The 20,379-nt window shown below is 45.7% G+C and overlaps 1 protein-coding gene and 1 pseudogene across 1 annotated transcript; one reads left to right on the top strand and one right to left on the bottom strand.

Annotated features, from left to right (window-relative positions):
- Positions 1–13,541: 13,541 nt before the first annotated feature.
- On the top strand, positions 13,542–14,643 carry LOC147979978 (uncharacterized; annotated as a pseudogene).
- Positions 14,644–19,606: 4,963 nt separating this feature from the next.
- LOC125548446 (uncharacterized) lies at positions 19,607–20,379 on the bottom strand. Its single transcript, XM_048712036.2, has one exon. It carries the CDS (start codon positions 20,273–20,275, stop codon positions 19,775–19,777), a length of 501 nt encoding a protein of 166 aa, XP_048567993.1. The 5' UTR covers positions 20,276–20,379; the 3' UTR covers positions 19,607–19,774.

Genomic DNA, 20,379 nt, shown 5'->3' with positions numbered 1-20,379 from the left:
CTAGCGATGCTGGTGGCTGACCAAGGGCAAGAGATGATGGTGGCGCACCATGGGCAAGAGATGGTGGTGGCTGAGGATGACCTAGCGATGGTCGTGCCTGTCCTGCCTGAAGATGGCCTCACGATGGTGGTGGTGCCTGACAGTGATCTCGCGACGGTGGTGGCGCCGACGATCCCACAGCTGGGAGACATGACCACGCCAATTGTGGTAGAAGACTACATCCCACTGTCTCCGCCACCTCGCCGCTCTTGGCGCATCAGGATGAGGAAGGAGAAGGAGAAGAACAGTGAGAACTAAACTATGTCAGTTATGTTTGATCTCCAAAATGATCTATATATGCATAGCTTTGTTTCCTCCGATATGCTTAGTTACCTATGTTAGCTCTAATATGCTTAGTTACCTATGTTAGCTCTAATATGCTAAGTTATCTCTACTATGCTTAGTTTCCTATAGGTTAGCTCCAAAATTACTTATGTTAGCACAAAATGACCAAGTTTACATAATAAGCTTATAGTCTTCTTCTTCTTCTTCTTCTTCTTCTTCTTCTCCAAAATGACATAAGTTAGCTCTAAGTTAGCTCTAATATGCTTACTTTCCTATAGGTTAGCTCCAAAATTACTTATGTTAGCACAAAATGACCAAGGTTACATAATAAGCTTATAGTCTTCTTCTTCTTCTTCTTCTTCTTCTTCTTCTACTTCTTATTCTTCTCCTCCAAAATGACATAAGTTAGCTCTAAGTTAGCTCTAATATGCTTAGTTCACTTAAAGATGGCATAATTAGCTAGGCTGGCTTCATTTTACCTAAGTTGGCTCTAATATGCTAAGTTATCTCTAATATGCTTAGTTTCCTATAGGTTAGCTTCAAAATTACTTATGTTAGCACAAAATGACCAAGTTTACATAATAAGCTTATAGTCTTGTTCTTCTTCTTCTTCTTCTTCTTCTCCAAAATGACATAAGTTAGCTCTAATATGCTTAGTTCACTCAAAGATGGCATAATTAGCTAGGTTGGCTCCATTTTACCTAAGTTATCTCTAATATGCTTAGTTTCCTATAGGTTAGCTCCAAAATTACTTATGTTAGCACAAAATGACCAAGTTTACATAATAAGCTTATAGTCTTCTTTTTCTTCTTCTTCTTCTTCTTCTTCTCCAAAATGACATAAATTAGCTCTAATATGCTTAGTTTCCTATAGGTTAACTCCAAAATTACTTATGTTAGCACAAAATGACCAAGTTTACATAATAAGTATGCTTACTTATTATAGTCTTCTTCTTCTTCTTCTTCATTTTCTTCTTCTAACATCTTGTTTATCAGTTTGCATATTTGATTTAATTCAGGGAAGCTTGCATGGATGGAGTGCTTCTTTTCCATTTGTGCTTTTATTTTGTATCAATGAACTTTCATGGTTGGAACTTGTTATATGGATGGATTGATAACGGTGTTGGATGAACAAATGTGAAACTTTTGTAATATGTAAGGATGGAACTATATATGTGTTGGTTATGTATGTATATATGATGAAACTAGTGTGTTGGATATGCTTGTTGTGTATATATGTATATCTGTTTATATCTATGAATTGCTGTCAAATTGAATGAATTAAATTAAAAACAGGGCTGTACAGGCTCTTTGCCGTCAGCTGACGGCAAATATGCCACGTGGCAGCTACCTGTGATTCCTGGGACTGGAATGTTTGAGCACTTTGCCGTACGCCAACGGACGGCAAAGACCTTAGCCTCTTTGCCGTCCGCTGGCTGACGGCAAAGCACGCCGCTAACCCCTAACGGCTCTCACCCCACCTCACTGCTGTCCACGATCTTTGCCGTCTGCTGGCCACCATCGGTGGACGGCACAATCCTTTGCCGTCCGTTTCTACGAAGCGGACGACAAAGAAGGCCTTTGCTAGCATGTGTTCATCCGAACATTTTGTCGTCCGCTAGTGGACGACAAAGAAGTTTGCCGTCCGTGAACCATGCCTTTGCCGTCCGCCATGGCAGATGGCAAAGAAGCTGATTCCAGTAGTGTAACTATGATGTAAAATGGACGTATCACAACATGCGCTAGCAGTAGCGGGCGCAATAGGCCTACCCATGGTGGGCGCCCGTAAGTAGCCGCCACTGGTAAAGTATCATACCAGTGATGAGCGGATCTATGTGCCCTCCACTTGTAGCGCCGCCCATGCCAGAAAAATAACATTGTTCGTAGTGTTTGTTGTTGCCACGGCGGTGTTTTCATCCAAATGGTTATTTTTTGCCGGTGAGGTGGCATTTTGAGACCTACAACGGTAAAAAATAGTCGGGATCATTCTAAACTTGACATTATTCTAGGGGGAATCTCCCACTCACAGTATTCTAATGACACATTGCTCATGTTTGAACCTAATATTATGAGGATCACTACAATCAAAATAATTCTGATTAGCTTTGAAGCACCGTTGGGGGGGTATGAAAATCAATTTCTCTAAAAGCGAACTTGTTACCATGGGGTTGAAGCACGAAGAAGGATTGTGCATTGCTACATTTTCTTAATTGCAAGCTTGTTGATTTCCTTATTACTTATCTTGGCTTTCCTGCTTCCACAAAACATTGCCCAATTCTGATTGGGACCCTACCATTGATGAGGTGGTTAAGCAAATTGACCCTTGGCAAGGAAAACTTATGTCTTCTGGGGTGAAACTGACTCTCACCAATGCTTTCCTCTCAGCTAGCCCCTCTTATGCCATGGGCCTATTCCCGTTGACGCATATCCAACTCGATAAAGTTAGAGCTCGGTTCTTCTGGGAAGTAGACACAATTAAACGTAGGTACCATATGGTTCGTTTGGTAGATATGTTGCAAACCAATATCCGGAGGGGGATGGGCTAGGTATCACCAACTCAAAGAAAATGAACCTCACTTTGTTAACTAAATGAATTCGAAAAATTACCCAAAAGGGCGATAACCTTTGGGAATGGATTTTAAAGACTAATACTTCCCTAACTCCTTTGTTTTCACTGGTAAGAAAGGTGGATCTCACTTCAACAACGGGATCTAGAAATGCCTTGATATTTTTTACATAGGTGCTAAATTTTCTGTGGGGAATGGGGCCGGCACCAAATTATGGTTTACTAAATGGGTGCTCAATCTCCTCTTCACACCGAATACCTAGACCTCTTTGTCATTACCTCTGATCCCGACATCCTCGTCAAAAACGCGCTTTGCAATACCGCACCAACATAACCTTTCTTTGCAATCTCCCTACCGCCGAAATATCATCATAGGAGGCTTTGCTTCTCGATCTTGGTCAAGTCTAGCTCTATGGTACCATAGATGATATTCAATGGGACCCTTTAAGATTCGAGCAACCTCTCAATGAAATGGGCATATGCAAAATTATGCCCAGAGTCCTTGGAACAATTCCGCCAAGGCCCTTTGGGCCACCCTGGTTCCCCTTAAGATCTGTATCTTCCTATGGCGAGAGTCTAAGGACTACCTTCCCTCTGTGTGTTGTGTGGGGCCCTCAAAGCTGTCGGCCACATCCTTTTCTTTTGTGCACCGACCAAGTTCCTTTGGAGCTGGGTTAGAGAAAGCTTTAGATATAACTGCGATCCTCACTCGTTTAACAATATTCTTACTCTACTTGCGAGTACCAGAGGTCAATCGCATAGGATTGCTTGGCGCTCATTTGCGGGCCTAGCATCTTGGTTAATCTCAACTTTGGACTTGCCGCAATGAACTTGTCATGGAAGGAAAAAAATCCTAATCACCCTGTTGATTATATTTTTAAATGGTCAATTTTCTTTCAGCAACAGCATCTTGGGAAAGAAGAAGACCGCGAGGCGGCCCGAGCAGTTCAAGCCAAGATTAAGGGCGCCCATGCTATGAAGAGAAGCAATACCTCTTCAAGCTCTTTTTTTGCCTCGTTAGTTTTATGTTTGGTCTTGTAATGTGGTATTACGTTTAATCCAATTTGAGACTGATGTTTACTCATTTGTAATATCACTTTAATTTCGGTACACCCTCCTTAAACATATCAAGGGCTGAGATTCCCCCATACCCCTTCGTTGTCAGGGACACAATCGTCTTATATAAAAAGTAACCCATGCGTGTCCACGCCGATACCCCCGCGCGCCTGTGTATATGCGGCTGCGGGACGAGCCAGCCGCTTGGCAGCCGTGAGGACGCGAGCAGAGCCGAGCAGTTAGCATCCATGGGCCTAGTATGTCAGATGCATGGCGTGTTTTTTTTAAAAAGTCGGCGTTGACCGGTGGGGGCGTACGTGTGGACGTGGCGCGGACGGCCCTATCATCGTGCAATTAACTGCTTTGCAGTAATTGCGGCATGCATGCAGGCGCCGACTGCTCGCGGCTGATCTCCTGCCGCCCGCCTGCTGCCCTCGTAGTCCGCGCCCTCCACTGCCGCGCGTGCGTCGAACGGGCGCCTGCCGCCAGCCTTCCGCCTCGGGCCGACAGTTGACGCGACCGGTCGGCTGCCGCCGCTGCGGCGACCGCCCGCCTGCCTTCAGACGCCACCGACGCATCGCCTGCCATCCTCGCGCCTTCCCACACCACTGCTGCCGCGCCCAGACGCCACCGTTGCCGCGCCTTCACACGCAACCGCTGCCGCGCGTGCCACCAGCCGCCCGCGTCGGGCCGCCCACCTCTCCCTCGTGGCAGGCGCCGCCGACGGCTCGCCCGCCCACCTCCCACCCCCGCTGTCTATAAAAGGCTGCACCAGCCCTCTCCACGCCGTGCCATCTCCCTCGCCCGCCCATCTCCCTCTTCCTCTCCTCGTCCGCCCATCTCCCTCCTCCTCTCCTCGCCGGCAATGTCTTCCAGCGACTCCGACGAGGGCACGTGGCCGGGCGGCGTCTGGCCACTGAGCCTCACCATCGACGACACGGAGGATCTGGCCCGGTACCGCCTGATGGTGCCGCCGGCAGCCAAGGTGCCGGGGCCATGGCGGATTGGGGCAGACGGCATCCCCACCATGGGACCGCCGCCGACGAGGGAGCAGCTCCGCGCCTTCCCTAGCGGCTAGTACAACCGGAGGGCCCGCCGCCGGTTCTGGCGCGGGAAGAACTTCGACCTCGTCCTTGGCGCGTTCAGGGATGCGGCGGCCGGCCTCCCCGTCGGGGACATTACCGGCGAGGCCGGCACTTCCCGTGGTCGCCGCCGCCACGACCTACCTCCAGCTGCCCCAACTGCCCCGGCACAACAGGCGCCCCCTGCCCCGGTGCTGGTCGAGATCCCGCCGGCGCAGGCCGCCCTCGCGCAAGATGGAGACCCCGACGACACGCCGGGGCTACTTGCGGTGCTGGCCCGGTCGGCAGAGGAGGCGATGGCGGCGGCCACTCATGAGGAACGAGAGCGGCTGGCGGCCATAGCGGCGGTGCAGGAGCAGCAGGCGCGGGAAGACAACTGGTGGGACTTCAGCGACGACGACAACGACGGCGACGATGGCAGCGACAACCGCGAAGTAGAGGCCGGCGATACGGCGCCTGTCGTCGACCTCACTGGCGCCAGCGACGATGAGTAGTCTAGTTTTAGGGTTTATATTTAAATTTCGGTCTAAGTTATGTAAGAGCAGTGCTCGGTTATGTTTAGGGTTATGTAAAATATTTTGAATTATGAATGAACTCAGAATGGTTTATCTGGAAAAAAATCCGTATGTTTAATTTGATGTTAGTCGTGCAACTTCAAAAAATAGACGTTACGAGATGATAATCGACACAAAAATTGTAGAAAAATCAGTTGCAAAACGCATGCATGGGGCCTTCGCTTATACCCGAACAGTCTTCGGAGAACTTGTCATGCATGGACACTAAAAACATATCGCGTCACGTCCGGAGTGTGGTATGTGGTGTTTTCACCGAAAAAATTATAAAAAATTCTTAAAGCGATAAAAAAGCCATAAAACTTTTCATGCATCCTAGTGATGATGGTGGAACACTATAAAAAATGTGGGTTCATTTGAAGGCTGTCGAAAAAAACTCCTTTCGGACGGGGCCTTCGGTCCTGCCCGAATGGTCTCCGGAGGAGGTAAATTTTTCGACATATTCGGAAAGACCTCAAATTTTGCAAGTGAGTTGCTATGGCCAACCCAACAGTCAATCCAAGAATTGAACATATTTGGACATCAAAAACATGTTGCGTCACGGCCGGGGTGTGGTATATGGTGTTTTCACCGAAAAAATTATAGAAATTTCATAAAATGAAAAAAAGTCACAAAACTTGTCATGCATCCTAGTGATGATGGTGGAACACTATGGAAAAAATTTGAGTTCATTTCAAGGATGTCAAAAAAAACTCTTTTCGGACGGGGCCTTCGGTCCTGCCCGAACGGTCTCCGGAGAAGGAGGTTAATTTTTTGACATATTCAGAATGACCTCAAATTTTGCAAGTGAGTTGGTATGGCCAACCCCACAGTCAACCCAAGAATTGAACGTATTTGAACATCAAAAACATGTTGCGTCACCTCCGGGGTGTGCTATGTGGTGTTGTCACCGAAAAAATATAGAAAATTCATAAAGTGGCAAAAGCCTCAAAACTTCTCATGCATCCTAGTCATGATGGCGGAACACTATAAAAATATGGGTTCATTTGAAGGATGTAAAAAAACGCATTTTCGGACGAGATGACACTAAATTTGTGTAGTGTAGGAAACAATAAAAAAATAGTGAGGCAAAAAAGGCCCAACAATACTTGCAGGCCGCTACTGCGCGTAATCGGTCCGGCCCGATCAAGCCAGGCGGCGAAAGGGCCGGCCTTTCGGCCCAGCTACGGCCTGCAGTATAGTCAAACGGGGCAGTGACGGGACGGGGCGGGAATCAGAGGAGTTCGAAAGTAAGGAGGGACGCCGGTATATAAGGAGGTCCCGGCGTCGTTCGGCAGGCGAGGTGGGACTAAAGTTTAGTCCTCACCCCCGCCGACGCTGCCCCCCCACCGCCGCACAGTGAATGGGCCGGGCCAGAAGCGGCGTCGTGCACAGTCATTGGGCCGGCCAGCGCGCGCTGTGGAGGTTTTTTTGTTTCAAAAATAATTTTAACGCGCGCCGTCCCACGAATATATTGTTCATGTATTTGTGTAGATTAGTAACAACACTTAAAATAGAATTGTTAATTAGATTTTAAATATTTATGTAATGTTCATTATTTAATTTTTTAAGTGTTATAATAACAATGAGTTTTTTGTTGTAATGTATAACTAAGAAAATTGAGTTTGTTTTATAATTTATAAGTACAAATATTAAGTTTTTTGTTATAATTGTTTATGAAATTTTATTTAATGGCTAACATTTTTGAGTTTATTAAAAAATAATTTGGAAAACACTCTTAATAATTGTACATATATGAAAAGTTTAGAACAGTAATAGCACGTTGTGTCATGTCCGGTCAGTGTTTTAGGTGTTTTCACCGAAAAAATTGTACAAAATTCGTAAAGTGGTAAAAAGCCACGAAACTTGTCATGCATCCTAGTCATGGTGGTAGAACACTATGAAAAAAATTGGGTTCATTTGAAGGATGTCAAAAAAACTACTTTTCACACGGGGCGTTTGCTCACCCGAACGGTACCCGGAGAACGAGGTCAATTTTTTGACATATTCGGAATGGCCTCAAATTTTGCAAGTAAGCTGGTATGCCCACTCCCACACTGAATCCAAAAATTGGTCGTATTTCGACACCAATAACACGTTCTGTCACGTCCTGTCAGTGTTTTAACTGAAAAAATTGTACAAAATTTGTAAAGTGGTAAAAAACCACGAAACTCGTCATGCATCCTAGTCATGATGGTAGAACACTATGAAAAAAAATTGGGATCATTTGAAGGATGTAAAAAAAACTACTTTTCGGACGGGGCGTTTGCTCACCCGAACGGTATCCGGAGAACGAGGTCAACTTTTGACATATTCGGAATGGCTCAAATTTTGCAAGTGAGCTGGTATGCTCACTCCCACACTGAATCCAAAAATTGGTCGTATTTCGGCACCAATAGCACGTTGCGTCACATCAGGTCAGTGTTTTAGGTGTTTTCACTGAAAAAATTGTACAAAATTCATAAATTGGTAAAAAAACCACAAAACTCGTCATGCATCCTAGTCATGATGGTAGAACACTATGAAAAAAAATTGGGATCATTTCAAGGATGTCGAAAAAAACTACTTTTCAAACGGGGCGTTTGCTCCTACCCGAATGGTATCCGGAGAACGAGGTCAATTTTTTGACATATTCGGAATGGCCTCAAATTTTGCAAGTGAGCTGGTATGCCCACTCCCACACTGAATCCAAAAATTGGTCGTATTTCGACAGCAATAGTACGTTGCGTCACGTCCGGTCAGTGTTTTAGGTGTTTACACCGAAAAAATTGTACAAAATTCGTAAAGTGGTGAAAAGCCATGAAACTTGTCATGCATCCTAGTCATGATGGTATAAAACTATGAAAAAAATTTGGGTTCATTTGAAGGATGTCGGAAAAAACTACTTACCCAGAGAACGAGGTCAATTTTTTGACATATTCGGAATGGCCTCAAATTTTGCAAGTGAGCTGGTATGCCCACTCCCACACTGAATCCAAAAATTAGTCGTATTTCGACACCAATAACACGTTGAGTCACGTCCGGTCAATGTTTTAGGTGTTTTCACCGAAAAAATGTAGAAAATTCGTAAAGTGGTAAAAAAACCACGAAACTTGCCATGCATCCTAGTCATGATGGTAGAACACTATGAAAAAAAATTGGATTCATTTGAAGGATGTCGAAAAAAAACTACTTTTCAGACGGGGCGTTTGCTCCCTACCCGAACGGTATCCGGAGAACGAGGTCAATTTTTTGACATATTCAGTATGGCCTCAAATTTTGCAAGTGAGCTGGTATGCCCACTCCCACACTGAATCCAAAAATTGATCATATTTCAACACCAATAGCACGTTGCGTCACGTCCGGTCAGTGTTTTAGGTGTTTTCACCCAAAAAATGTAGAAAATTCATAAAGTGGCAAAAAGGTACGAAAGTTGTCATGCATCCTAGTCATGATGGTAGATATTACTAATGTAATTTGGGCTCATTTGAAGGATGTCAAAAAAATAATGTAGATAGTACTAATGTAATTTGACTGAGATGAGACTAAATTTGCATAGTGTGGCAAATAATAAAAAATAAGACATATAGTAATGATGTGATTTGAGTTTACACTGCTTGAAGCACTGACGCACTGCCTGGACAGTGTAATGAGCTTACACTATCCGGGCAGTACGGCAGTGCCGCCCCTGGCAGTGCAAAGTCAAACCAAATTACTACTAACTGTCTGATATAGCAATGTGCACGAAAGCGGGTATATAAGCCGGTCGTGGCGTCCCTCGGCGCGCGAGTGGGACTAAAAAAGCACCCCTTCCACCTACCCCGCGCCGTGACTCATAGAAGACAACAAATAGTGATGCAAAAAAATATGCCCGCCTGTGGTTGCAGGCCACAACTGCGCTTAATCGGTCCGGCCCGATTAAGCCGGGTGGCGAAAGGGCTGGCCTTTCGGTCCAGTTACGGCCTGCAGCACAGTCAAACGGGGCAATGGCGGGACGGGGCGGGAATCAGAGGAGTTCGAAAGTGAGGTGGGAGGCAGGTATTTAAGGCGGTGGCGGCGTCGTTCGGCGGGCGAGGTGGGACTAAACTTTAGTCCTAACCCCCGCCGACCCTGCCCCCGCACCGGGCGCACAATCAACGGGCCGGCCCACGCGCGCCCTCGCGCACAGTCACTGGGCCGGCCAACGCGCGGCGTCGAAGTTTTTTTTGTTTATTCTTTATTGTTTCAAAAATAATATTAAGTTTTTTTAACAAATGTTCTGTAATTTATGAAAAGTCCTACGTATTGTATAAATGTTCTATAATTTATGTAATGTTCATTATTCTTGTGTGTGTTTTGCATTAATGGCTAAAGTAGTTTTCATAGTAGTAAAGAGGTTTTTGTTATAATTTATAAGTAATAATAATTTGGAAAATACCCTTCTTAAAAAATACTACTTGATATGGAATTTATTAAGTAGTTATGTTAAAAACAATACTTAATATATAATTTATTATGTAATTATATTAAAAACACTACTTAATATAGAATTGAATTCACGGAGAAAACCATAAGAAATTCATACGGTGTCGGAAAATTATGAAAACTTGCACGCATGATGGCCTTGGTGATGAGTGCGTGTGGAAAAAATTTGGGGTCCACCGGCTAAGACAGAAAAGAAAACGCAGTACGGGGCTGACATCCTTCATATCCGATCAGTGCCGGTTGCATGGGTGGTACGAGGTGGCATGCACGAAACGTCACCCAATTTTGGGAGGCAGTGGGCATGCCCATCTTAGGGCCCCACACAAGATTTGAACGAATTCGGACACCAAACGCATGTTGCGTCACGCCCGGTCAGTGTTTTCGATGTGTTTCACGGAGAAAACCATAAGAAATTCATACAGTGTCAGAAAATTATGAAAACTTGCACGCATGATGGCCCTGGTGATGAGTGCGTGTGGAAAAAGTTTGGGGTCAACCGGCTGAGTCAGAAAAGAGAACGCAGTACGGGGCTGACATCCTTCATATCCGATCAGTGCCGGTTGCATGGGTGGTACGAGGTGGCATGCACGAAACGTTACCCAATTTTGGGAGGCAGTGGACATGCCCATCTTAGGGCCCCATGCAAGATTTGAACGAATTCGGACACCAAACGCACGTTGCGTCACGCCTGGTAAGTGTTTTCGGTGCGTTTTACGAAGAAAACCATAAGAAATTCATACGGTGTGGAAAATTATGAGAACTTGCACGCATGATGGCCCTGGTGATGAGTGCGTGTGGAAAAAATTTGGGGTCCACCGGCTGAGTCAGAAAAGAGAACATAGTACGGGGCTGACATCCTTCATATCCGATCAGTGCCGGTTGCATGGGTAGTACGAGGTGGCATGCACGAAACGTCACCCAATTTTAGGAGGCAGTGGGCATGCCCATCTTAGGGCCCCACGCAAGATTTGAACGAATTTGAACACCAAACGCACGTTGCGTCATGCCCGGTCAGTGTTTTCGGTGTGTTTCATGGAGAAAACCATAAGAAATTCATACGGTGTCGTTAAAGTACAACGCATGTTTTTAATAAATGCATCATGGGCCAGCCGGCGGTAGTTTTACGGGACGGGCCAAGGGGCCCACTATGGCGTGACCACGTCTATGACGCCGTACGTGCGTGAATGGCATGGAAACCACGCCGCCATTACCTCGCCCCAGGACCGCCTAACCCCGCCGCCTCCACGCACGTCCTCACCCCGATCCGACGGTCGCACCGCCGTGGCCGTCCCAACTCCCTTCCCTGCCGGCCTGACGGCGGCCATACACTCCGGCATCTGCGCGCGCGACTTGGATCTCAGGCCCGCCCGTGCCATCTCGGCAAAGTCGCCCGCACCCAGAACCCTAGGACGGGCCGTCGGCCAGCGCGGTGGTGTGGGCAGAGGGCGTGCGGCTGCCATGACTAACCCACACCGGGTGGGGTTAGCCAACGGGGGCTGCCGGTGCATGTCGAGGCACCGGAAGGTATGGTATTAAACCATATGTAATGTTTTTTGAATCTCGTAACTAGTTAGATACATGTCGTCTTATTTAGAATGCAAGAATTGGGAGATGTGTACTGCTCGGTTGAGAAGTGGTGCGAATTGGTGGGAAAATTCACACCCAGATAGCGCATGATGCTACGTGGCACAAATTTAGACAGTATGTTGAGAATTCTTCAGTGAAAATGAGGAAAAAATTATTGGAATTTATGATTACAACGTATGATAGTAGAACAAAGCGATTTATTATTCGGCCAAATACTGACGGCATCAGTGTGCTTAATGAAGATGTTTATGACATATTCGGGCTACGTAACGACGGTGATGATGTCAGTAGCATGATAGCAACAATACAACTAGATGCCAAAAAATTGTTCCGAATCGGTTTCTAGACAAAAGAACAGGCCTAATCCTCATCGATGAGTTGATAAAAAATATTGTTGATACTCAATCATATGATGATGATTTTGTGAGAAGGGCCGTACTGGTTCTTATGGGTACAGTCTTAGCACCACAATCCACCAAATTTGTTCCTTATCGTTATTACAAAATGGTGGAGGACGTGAACGCTATCAAGTCATACAATTGGAACGATTTCACGTTGGGGGTGTGCATGGATGCTATTAAAAAAAGGTCGAAGATCTTCAAAAATTCAAGTGGCCTATCGGGAACTTGGCTCTTCTTCAGGTACAAGTCATTTCGTAATAGTTGTATGTACATATATTTTTTATGTGATCTATTGTCTGACTAGTTGTGTTTACTATCATGCAGTATATATACTGGAAAAAAGTTGAGCCAATTGGTCTGGATACATTTGATCCTTTGTCTCGTGAATACCCACTAATGCTTAACTGGCCAGAAACGTAAGGGAAAAATCGAGACGACTATGAAAACATGCACGGGCGGGGCATCGACAATGTAAGTCAATAAGTATAGTCCTTATTGATTTCACATAGTAATTAAGTATATTCGTTATTTAATTTAATTTATTGTTTGTTGTACAGATTGAAAACTGCGGTAGCGAAGAGTACAGACGTGCTAAGGTAGCACGTGAAGGGACTGTCCCAGAGGAAGAAACGAAGAAACCTAAACGGAGAGGTGGTGGCAGGAGTAGAAAGCCAAGCACGTCCGCGGTTTCATCAAACACGACTTATAGTATGGACCGTGTGATGACATGCATAAAGCTACTTCACAAGGAGGTTCTCAATATACCCAAAAGATGTGCACAGGTAATTTAGAAGTTGTATTGAACTTTTTTAATTGTTCAACTACTTATCGTGTTTCATTTGTGTTTGTAGATGGTAATGAAAAAGTTGAACACGGAAGGTGTGATGTACAAACCCAATAAGAGGGACAACAATGACGAATTTGATAATGTAGGTGAAGGAGTTGGGATGGAGAATGGCCAGTACAAGTCATCAAAATATTGGCCAGATATTGAATCACCTACGGACGTAAAGATAGGAACATCTTTCACGGGTATGAATGATACCTCCTTGCCCGTTGATGACACGGGTGCTCCGGCGACGACACCGGGTAAAGGTGAACCTACTGATCCTTTCATTATAGACGATAATGGAAACTCTCCATCTTCGGCATCAACTGTACATACAAAAGACTTTCTGTCTATGTCCCGAACCCCGCAGAATGCTGATATTTCTGTTGAGTCTATGGATGCTTTGTCACCAACAAAGTCCGAAGACACGTTTGAGAGTTTCCCGACAGAGAGCAACATAGGTAATGGTGAAGTCAGTAAGGAAAATGAAGGTAAGCGCAAAACAAAAAAGTCGAAATATTGTCAATCCCCCTACGACCTTCTCATTACCCGCAAGAAACGTGTTAAAAAAAGTAAGTCAAATACTACTTTATAATTCATTCACATGTTATGTAATTTTTTATATTATATAACTGACTGTAGCTGCATTGTTTTAGATCTGTTTGCATCGTCACCACATTCAATTCTAGCAAGTTCTCTTAATATGACTCCGGATCACATAGAGGCAGCCAGAGTTTTTGTTGAGACTCTCGCATCGTCAAAAAAGCATGCACACCGAACCGTGGTTGATGTGCCGCCATTAGATGGGGACATATGTACACCAGCTATGCTTCACGATGTCCTGACGTTTAAATGGTTGAATGGAGCTGTAAGTATGAGTTTGGTTTTAACAAAACTCTCATTTGTACTTCACAAGTTGATAGAATTTTTTTGTTTATGTATGCAGATCATCAATGCATATTGTAAACACCTACAACACCGTGATTTTTCTGATCGTTACATATCAACAACGTGGTTCCCCAAATTTATGTTGAATAAGGCAAGGGGAAAGATCAAGTCAGTAAATGATTTAGACTTAGAGAATGTTACAAAGAAAACAAAAGTCCTCGCAAGAGTAATGGATGAGTATTTCAGACGGGACAAGGTAGTGCTTTCATATTTATTTGTTTTTATTAGTCATTACTATTTAATTGCACTAACATGATTTGGTTACTATGTAGGCGTATTTTCCTATGCACGTTAATGATAATCATTGGATAACCATAGTGATGCACATCGTCAAGGAGGAGTTTCAAGTTCTTGACTCAAATTCTAAAGGCGCAATTAGCCAAAGAATTCACAATATGATTGCCACCCTGGTACGCTATAATTTTCGCACTCGCATCCAGAAAAATATTGGGTCATACATTAAATTCTGGTTTTGTTAATTTGTTTCAGAGAGCTGAAATTTCTAAGGATATTATGGAGGCCAACTCAACTCTTGAAGCAAATAAATTTCCAGATGTCTCATCGTGGCCAATTAATGAGTATAAAATGCCGAGACAAAAAGATGGGTAAGTTAAATGAGTACAAGCAAGTGCATGGTACATCGTAAGCTGATCACACATGTTTACTGTAAAGTGTCTTGTGGACTTTTTGTGACATGGTGCATAAAATATTGGGATGGGGATCGCTGGACACATGAATTTGACCAGGAAGAGATTAATGCGTCAAGGCCACGTATTGTCACGGAAATTATTTTTTCAGAGGTGAACAAATTAGAGAAGGTCAAGATGAAAATTGTTAAAATCATAGAGAAGGAATAGGTATTAGCATCGGTATGGTTTTAGTCCCATAGAAGGTTTCCCTGCCATTGTTGGATACTTTGATCGATTGTAATGCGTCATGGCACTGGGACAGATTTCGACAATTTTTCACGTTTTATTTATCGCTTTCGTGTGAGACTAACCATTTAAATGCGTGTGGGCAAGTAATATTTTTGCTGTGCTAAAATGTATCAGTTTGCGGCTGCGATGTTATATGTACTGTTGTTGTTTGTATTCGTGGCGGTCATTTATTTATTAAAAAATATCCTCGCCGTCCTGAGTTGACGCGATGTGGACAAAACTGTACAATATCCCATGGCGATTCTGATGGCAGCAGCGGCATTGGATCCGACGAATATTCCATCCCAGCCCGTGCGGTGGCCGACAGCCGAGGCAGTGGCGGGCCCGCGCAGTCCAGCTAGTGCGGGCTGGCGCGATTCGCCGTGCGCCACGCGCGCGTCCGGTGGCCCAGCAGCCTACCGAGCGACAATCGCGGGCCCGGTGGCAGACGTCTTGTCCCGCCCCACCGAGCGGGCACATGCAAAGATCCCGAGGAGGATTTATGGCGATCTGTCGGCCCATTAATGACGCGCGTCGGGCGTGTGGGCCGGTCCTTTAACGCCTCTTCATGTGCGGATGGGGACGCTGGCGCGTTGTGCCGACTAGGTTTATATAGTCCCACCTCGCCCGCGGAGAGACGCGACGACCGGTTTATATACCCGCGTCGTCGCCTTCTCACAAGCTCACTACAGAACACTAATAAATGCCCCGTTGTACGCCGTGGCCTCCCCGCTCGGTGGCCGAAAGGCCTCTCAGAAGGCGTTATAGTATACTGTCCGTGCGCGCGCCCGGTCACGGCTGGGCGTTTTTTTAAATATTTTTTTCACATAGATTAAATTTTAAAAATGTTAAACAGTTGACAAAGTCATGACAGCAGTAACACATTCATACAAATATATCATGTTTCACACATAATAATAAAAATTGCATGTCTCATAATATTGAACAAGGTGGTATAAAGAATAAACTCAAAGTGCCATGTCTCTTATCCTTAAACAAATAAACTGAAAGTGCCATGTCGCATTAGAATCGAACAAATTAACCAAAATAAAGCGACAAATAGTACGACATACTAATTGAACTCTGTCCCAGTGCCTTCCATTGATTATGAATACTTCATCTTTATGTCCAGTTCCTACATAACAAATTGTAAACAACTCATCGGACAATTGTAAAGAGAGAAATAAAAAATAATTAAAATAATGTAAAACTTACTTTTCATTCTCAGGGCACGTTTGTCGTCTATGGTTCTCTTTCTTACAAATGACACAAAGAGCCCCGGATTTTCTCCCAGACAATGATTTTGGTCTTTCATTTTTTGTAACATTTGGATCTTTCTTTGCCCGCCCTGTCGTGCTCTGTTTAGGGGTGCCCTTCGTGAAAACTTTCACGGGATCACCTATGACATCAACATGTTGTTCCGGCTCACGTGGCTCCTCATGCACATTTTTTCTAATACCAACAGCATCATCATCAGGGACCTTTTTCTTTGCTATTATATTCTGCAGACACTGCATCAACTCATCAAAGACGAATGGATCATTTGAAGCAACATGAAAAGTTTCAGCTCCTGTTATACTGAGTTGACTATAGCGAGCACGCTGCTCTGCCCCTGTCCAACCCCAATCAAACATGTCACTCTTCCGATGTGCAGGCAGCCCACCTCTCGCAACTTTCGACATCCTCTTAAGGATGCAACACTTTGGTATTTTAGATATTTTCAGATGAACCAACACATACAGAATGTGTTTGCAAGGCAACCCTTTCCGAAGCATTCGTCCACAACTGTAGTCTATCGTATTCTCAGAGTTTTCAGCTCGATAATTCACGCTGAACTGAAATTTGCGGTTATTTCTCCATGTCACGATGAAGGTGTGGAGTCAACTCCCACTAGCGTCTCACAAATCTCAAGATCTCCTATCTTCTTCAAATCTTGTTGAAGAATATAAAAATTGGAATGAGTGAATACTTTGGCAGCATGCTTCTCAATGTCCTTATATTCCGTGACTGATGGTGGCAATGACTGATTTGAAACACAGTCATCATGCGCCTCGTTCTCACGTAGTCGAACTATGCAGTTTTCATAATGTACAACTAGATCAACAATAGTCATACCGCCGTCCAGGTGAAGGTGAAGACAAGAGTTAAGGCTTTCACTCCTCTGATTACTGCGCATACCCAAAAAAACCCATCTGACAGATATGATGCTGCCCACAGACCCCTCTTCGTGTACATCCTACGCAGCCACTCTTCTGTTTTATCAGTCTTCCATTTACGGACAAAAGCGTGCCATCTTGCCTCAAAGTTGGCCGGAGAGGTGCAGTAGTACAAGAGTGCCCTGAACTCATTTAGCGATTTATAATTAAGGTGCTTCTGCATATTTTTTTTCACGTGCCATGAGCAGAGACGGTGCAACACATCAACCAAAACCAGCCGAATAGCTCGTATCATTGCAGCGTCTCCATCTGTGATGATTGACCTTGGCTTCTTTTGACAATTGGCCTTCAGGAATGTCTGGAGCAGTCACACGTACGTCGCTTCGGTCTCGTCGGACACAATGGCACAACCAAACACTGTGGTGCAACGATGATTATTTACACCAACAAAGGGGATGAACGACATACCATATCTGTTCATCTTATACGTGCTGTCAAACACAATCACATCTCCATACAACTGATAGTCCCGCCGCGACTGTGCATTGCACCAAAACATGCTCTTCAAACGGCCCTCCTTATCAAGCACGTACTCAAAGAAAAAGTCTGGATCCTTCTCCTTTCTGCTCCTCATAATCCCGCTTGCCGTGTTAGCATCACCCTTTACAATCAACTTCATTTTTTCTCAGCAACATAAGTTGTAGACGTCTCGTCTCAGAAACCCACACTTATCATACGAGCCATACCTGCTAATGAAGTTGTCGACGATGATATGCTTTCTGATCCCAGCTCCTTCCATCGCCAAGATCTCAGCTATCTGGTGATCTTCCATCACTCGATGTGACCGCATAAATACCACCTCATCTGCTCTAGCCAACAAATGGTTGTGATCATCCATAAAAGCTGCCACGAACCAAACTCCACGTCCTTTGTCCAACTTCACGACTAAATGTGTGTCACACTCGCAACGAGTCTCAGGTCTTAGCCTGCGGATACGGCCCTCCGGGTTTAAAAATTTACTGAGACGTTTTCCTGCCCTCGAGCAAACGTATCGCCTATACCGAATAGTGGTTGAAAGACCTTTTCCTCGTTTCACCTTATATTTTCTGATACTGAATCCACGGTCTTTGGCGTAGTTATTATAGAATATGTAAGCCTCCCACTGTGATGCAAATGTCATACCCATAACCTTCAACTGTGTCTCCAGCGCACGTTGCTGGATTTCAGCCTCCTCAATGTCCATATTAGCCCCATCCTCATGCTCATAGCCATCATCACCACTCCAACCATCGAAGTTAGCCTACAATATTCCACATAAGCAAGTGTAAGTTGTCATTAACAAGTTTTTATTATTGTATGACATCTTAAAGTTTGGACCAAACTTGAATTATGTTATCCGCGAAAGATTCAACACCATGATTTTCCTCGTTCTGGACGTCAATATCCTCCTGCATATAAAAAAATCAAATGCACATGTAAGTACCCATATGATTCTTCGTCCGACGAAATGAATGTACACGTCACTTACGTTTTCACTACAAGCACCCTCCTCCTTCTTTTGAAAATCTTCCTCAGGTAAATTATTGTACAAGGACCGGGATTCATTGTCGCTGCTATCATCATCATTTTTACTTTCATTACCATTCGTACGATCAACACTATCGCTACCATCCCACTCACTCGCCTCCAAAAACAGATCCGTAAATCCAGTTTCTTTATTCATTGAATGACCTCACTACCAACACTGCAACATTATAAATAAAAATTGATCTATCATTTTTAAATCAAATTAAATGTACTACGGTCATACCGATGAGTACTTCATATCTAACAAGTGATTGCAAATAATTATTTACAGGTACAATTTTTTTGACAAACTAGACGGCTTACATGGCAGGTACGTGCACTTCGGCCGGCTTGGCCTGGCTGCGGACGGCGACGACGTTCCCGGAGAGGTTGATCACGAAGTTGCGGGTGGCGACGGCGTCCACGTCACCACGAGGACCTGCACGGAGGCCAGCTCATGTATGGCTGGCGACTCCAACAACGTCCACGGTGGCCAGATCCCGGGTGAAGACGAGGAGAATGGTCGGTGATCGGTGGGGAAAGGCGGCGATCGGCCGGATGGGGAGACATGAGAATTGGCAGCGTGATCACGGATAGATCGGCGGCGAAAGGCGGCGATCGGCGGGTTAGGGCGGCGATCGGCAGGGCGGGGCGACATTGGAATGGGCCGCGTGATCAACGCAGGTCGTGAGTTTTTTTTTTCACGCGACGGGAAGGGGTAGATGCGAACCGGCCGTATCGGCTCGAGCCGTGTGGTCGGCTCTACCTGTATGGGTACGCCACATACGGCGCGGGATACGTTAAGCACCGTATGCCCAAAATGCCTTTATACATTGGGTTGGGGGGAGGGGGGTACCCAAGCAGACCTCTTGTAATATTGCTACCTATGTGTGTTATGCTGGCCTTGCTGGCTTTATAACTTTAAAGCCGGACATGCTTTTTATCTAAAAGAATTGGCGGGAGGTGTGTAGTTCTTGTGCAAGGGAAGAAGACGCAGGAGAGTCGAGAGTGCGGAGGCGCACATGACATGCGAGAAAATTTGTAGATCAGCATTTTGGCCATTCTTTCTCTTTTCTTCCGTGGTGCATCTTTTACTGCACACTGTAATTGCCTGATCAGCTGGCCCAGCAATCAGCACAGCGTAGACAAAGAAGTTTCACTTTCCTAAGCGTCATCGCATATAACCTCACAAGCAAACAGTCATGGAATTATGGAGAATTTACAGCAGAGCAAAGCCCCATGGTTATGAACAGATTACATATCACCAACTGATCTTACATATACAAGCATATGTGTAACACTAACACATCATTCGCCTTCCTCCAAGTCGCTGGTGCAGTGCATCCATGCTATCGCGCCCTTGAAGCTTCGAGCATGCCCGCGAGGTCCCTGGACGCGCGCACGGACTTGTACATCTCGAGGACGAGCCTCTGGCCCAGCTCGTCCGCCTTCTGCCGCACCTGCGCCTGGCTGCGCGACCGGCGCACGGGCACCCGCTTCTGCCACAGCGCCTCCGGGGTCGGCCCGTTCGGCAGCGTGTGCGTCGCCGCCGAGTGCTTCTTGGCCGCGCCGAGCATGGCGTCCACGTACGCGTCCCTTATCCGGCCAAGCACGCGCTTCGGGGCCTTCGCCGCGGCCACGGCCGAGGCCGGCGCCTTGACGCGCACCCGGAACATGCCGCCGAGCCGCACGCCCCACGCCTTGCCGTCGCTGCTGCCGCCGTCCCCGAGCCGCACCAGGTGGCGCGTGCCCCGGCCCGCCGTGGCGCCGTCCACGCGCTGGTACTTGCTCCGGCGCCAGTAGGACCGTATGCCCTTGGTGAACCGTATCGGGAAGGCCTCGGCTTCCATGGTCGTGCACGCTCTCCCCGCTCCTTGGTCGCTCTCGTAGGCTGGGTTTGGTGTATGTTCCGTGACACGGAAGAACTTCTGTTGCTGAATGCTAATCCGACACC

The sequence above is a fragment of the Triticum urartu genome, chromosome 3A, assembly GCF_056163025.1.
Source record: "Triticum urartu cultivar PI428250 chromosome 3A, HENAU_Tu73, whole genome shotgun sequence".
Classification (NCBI taxonomy): Eukaryota; Viridiplantae; Streptophyta; class Magnoliopsida; order Poales; family Poaceae; genus Triticum; species Triticum urartu.
Note: the sequence above shows the minus strand (reverse complement) of the source record. Positions and strands in the feature narration are given on the sequence as shown.

Excerpts from the sequence above, each read along its gene's own strand:
- LOC125548446 (XM_048712036.2), bottom strand. The coding sequence starts at position 20,275 with ATGGAAGCCGAGGCCTTCCCGATACGGTTCACCAAGGGCATACGGTCC.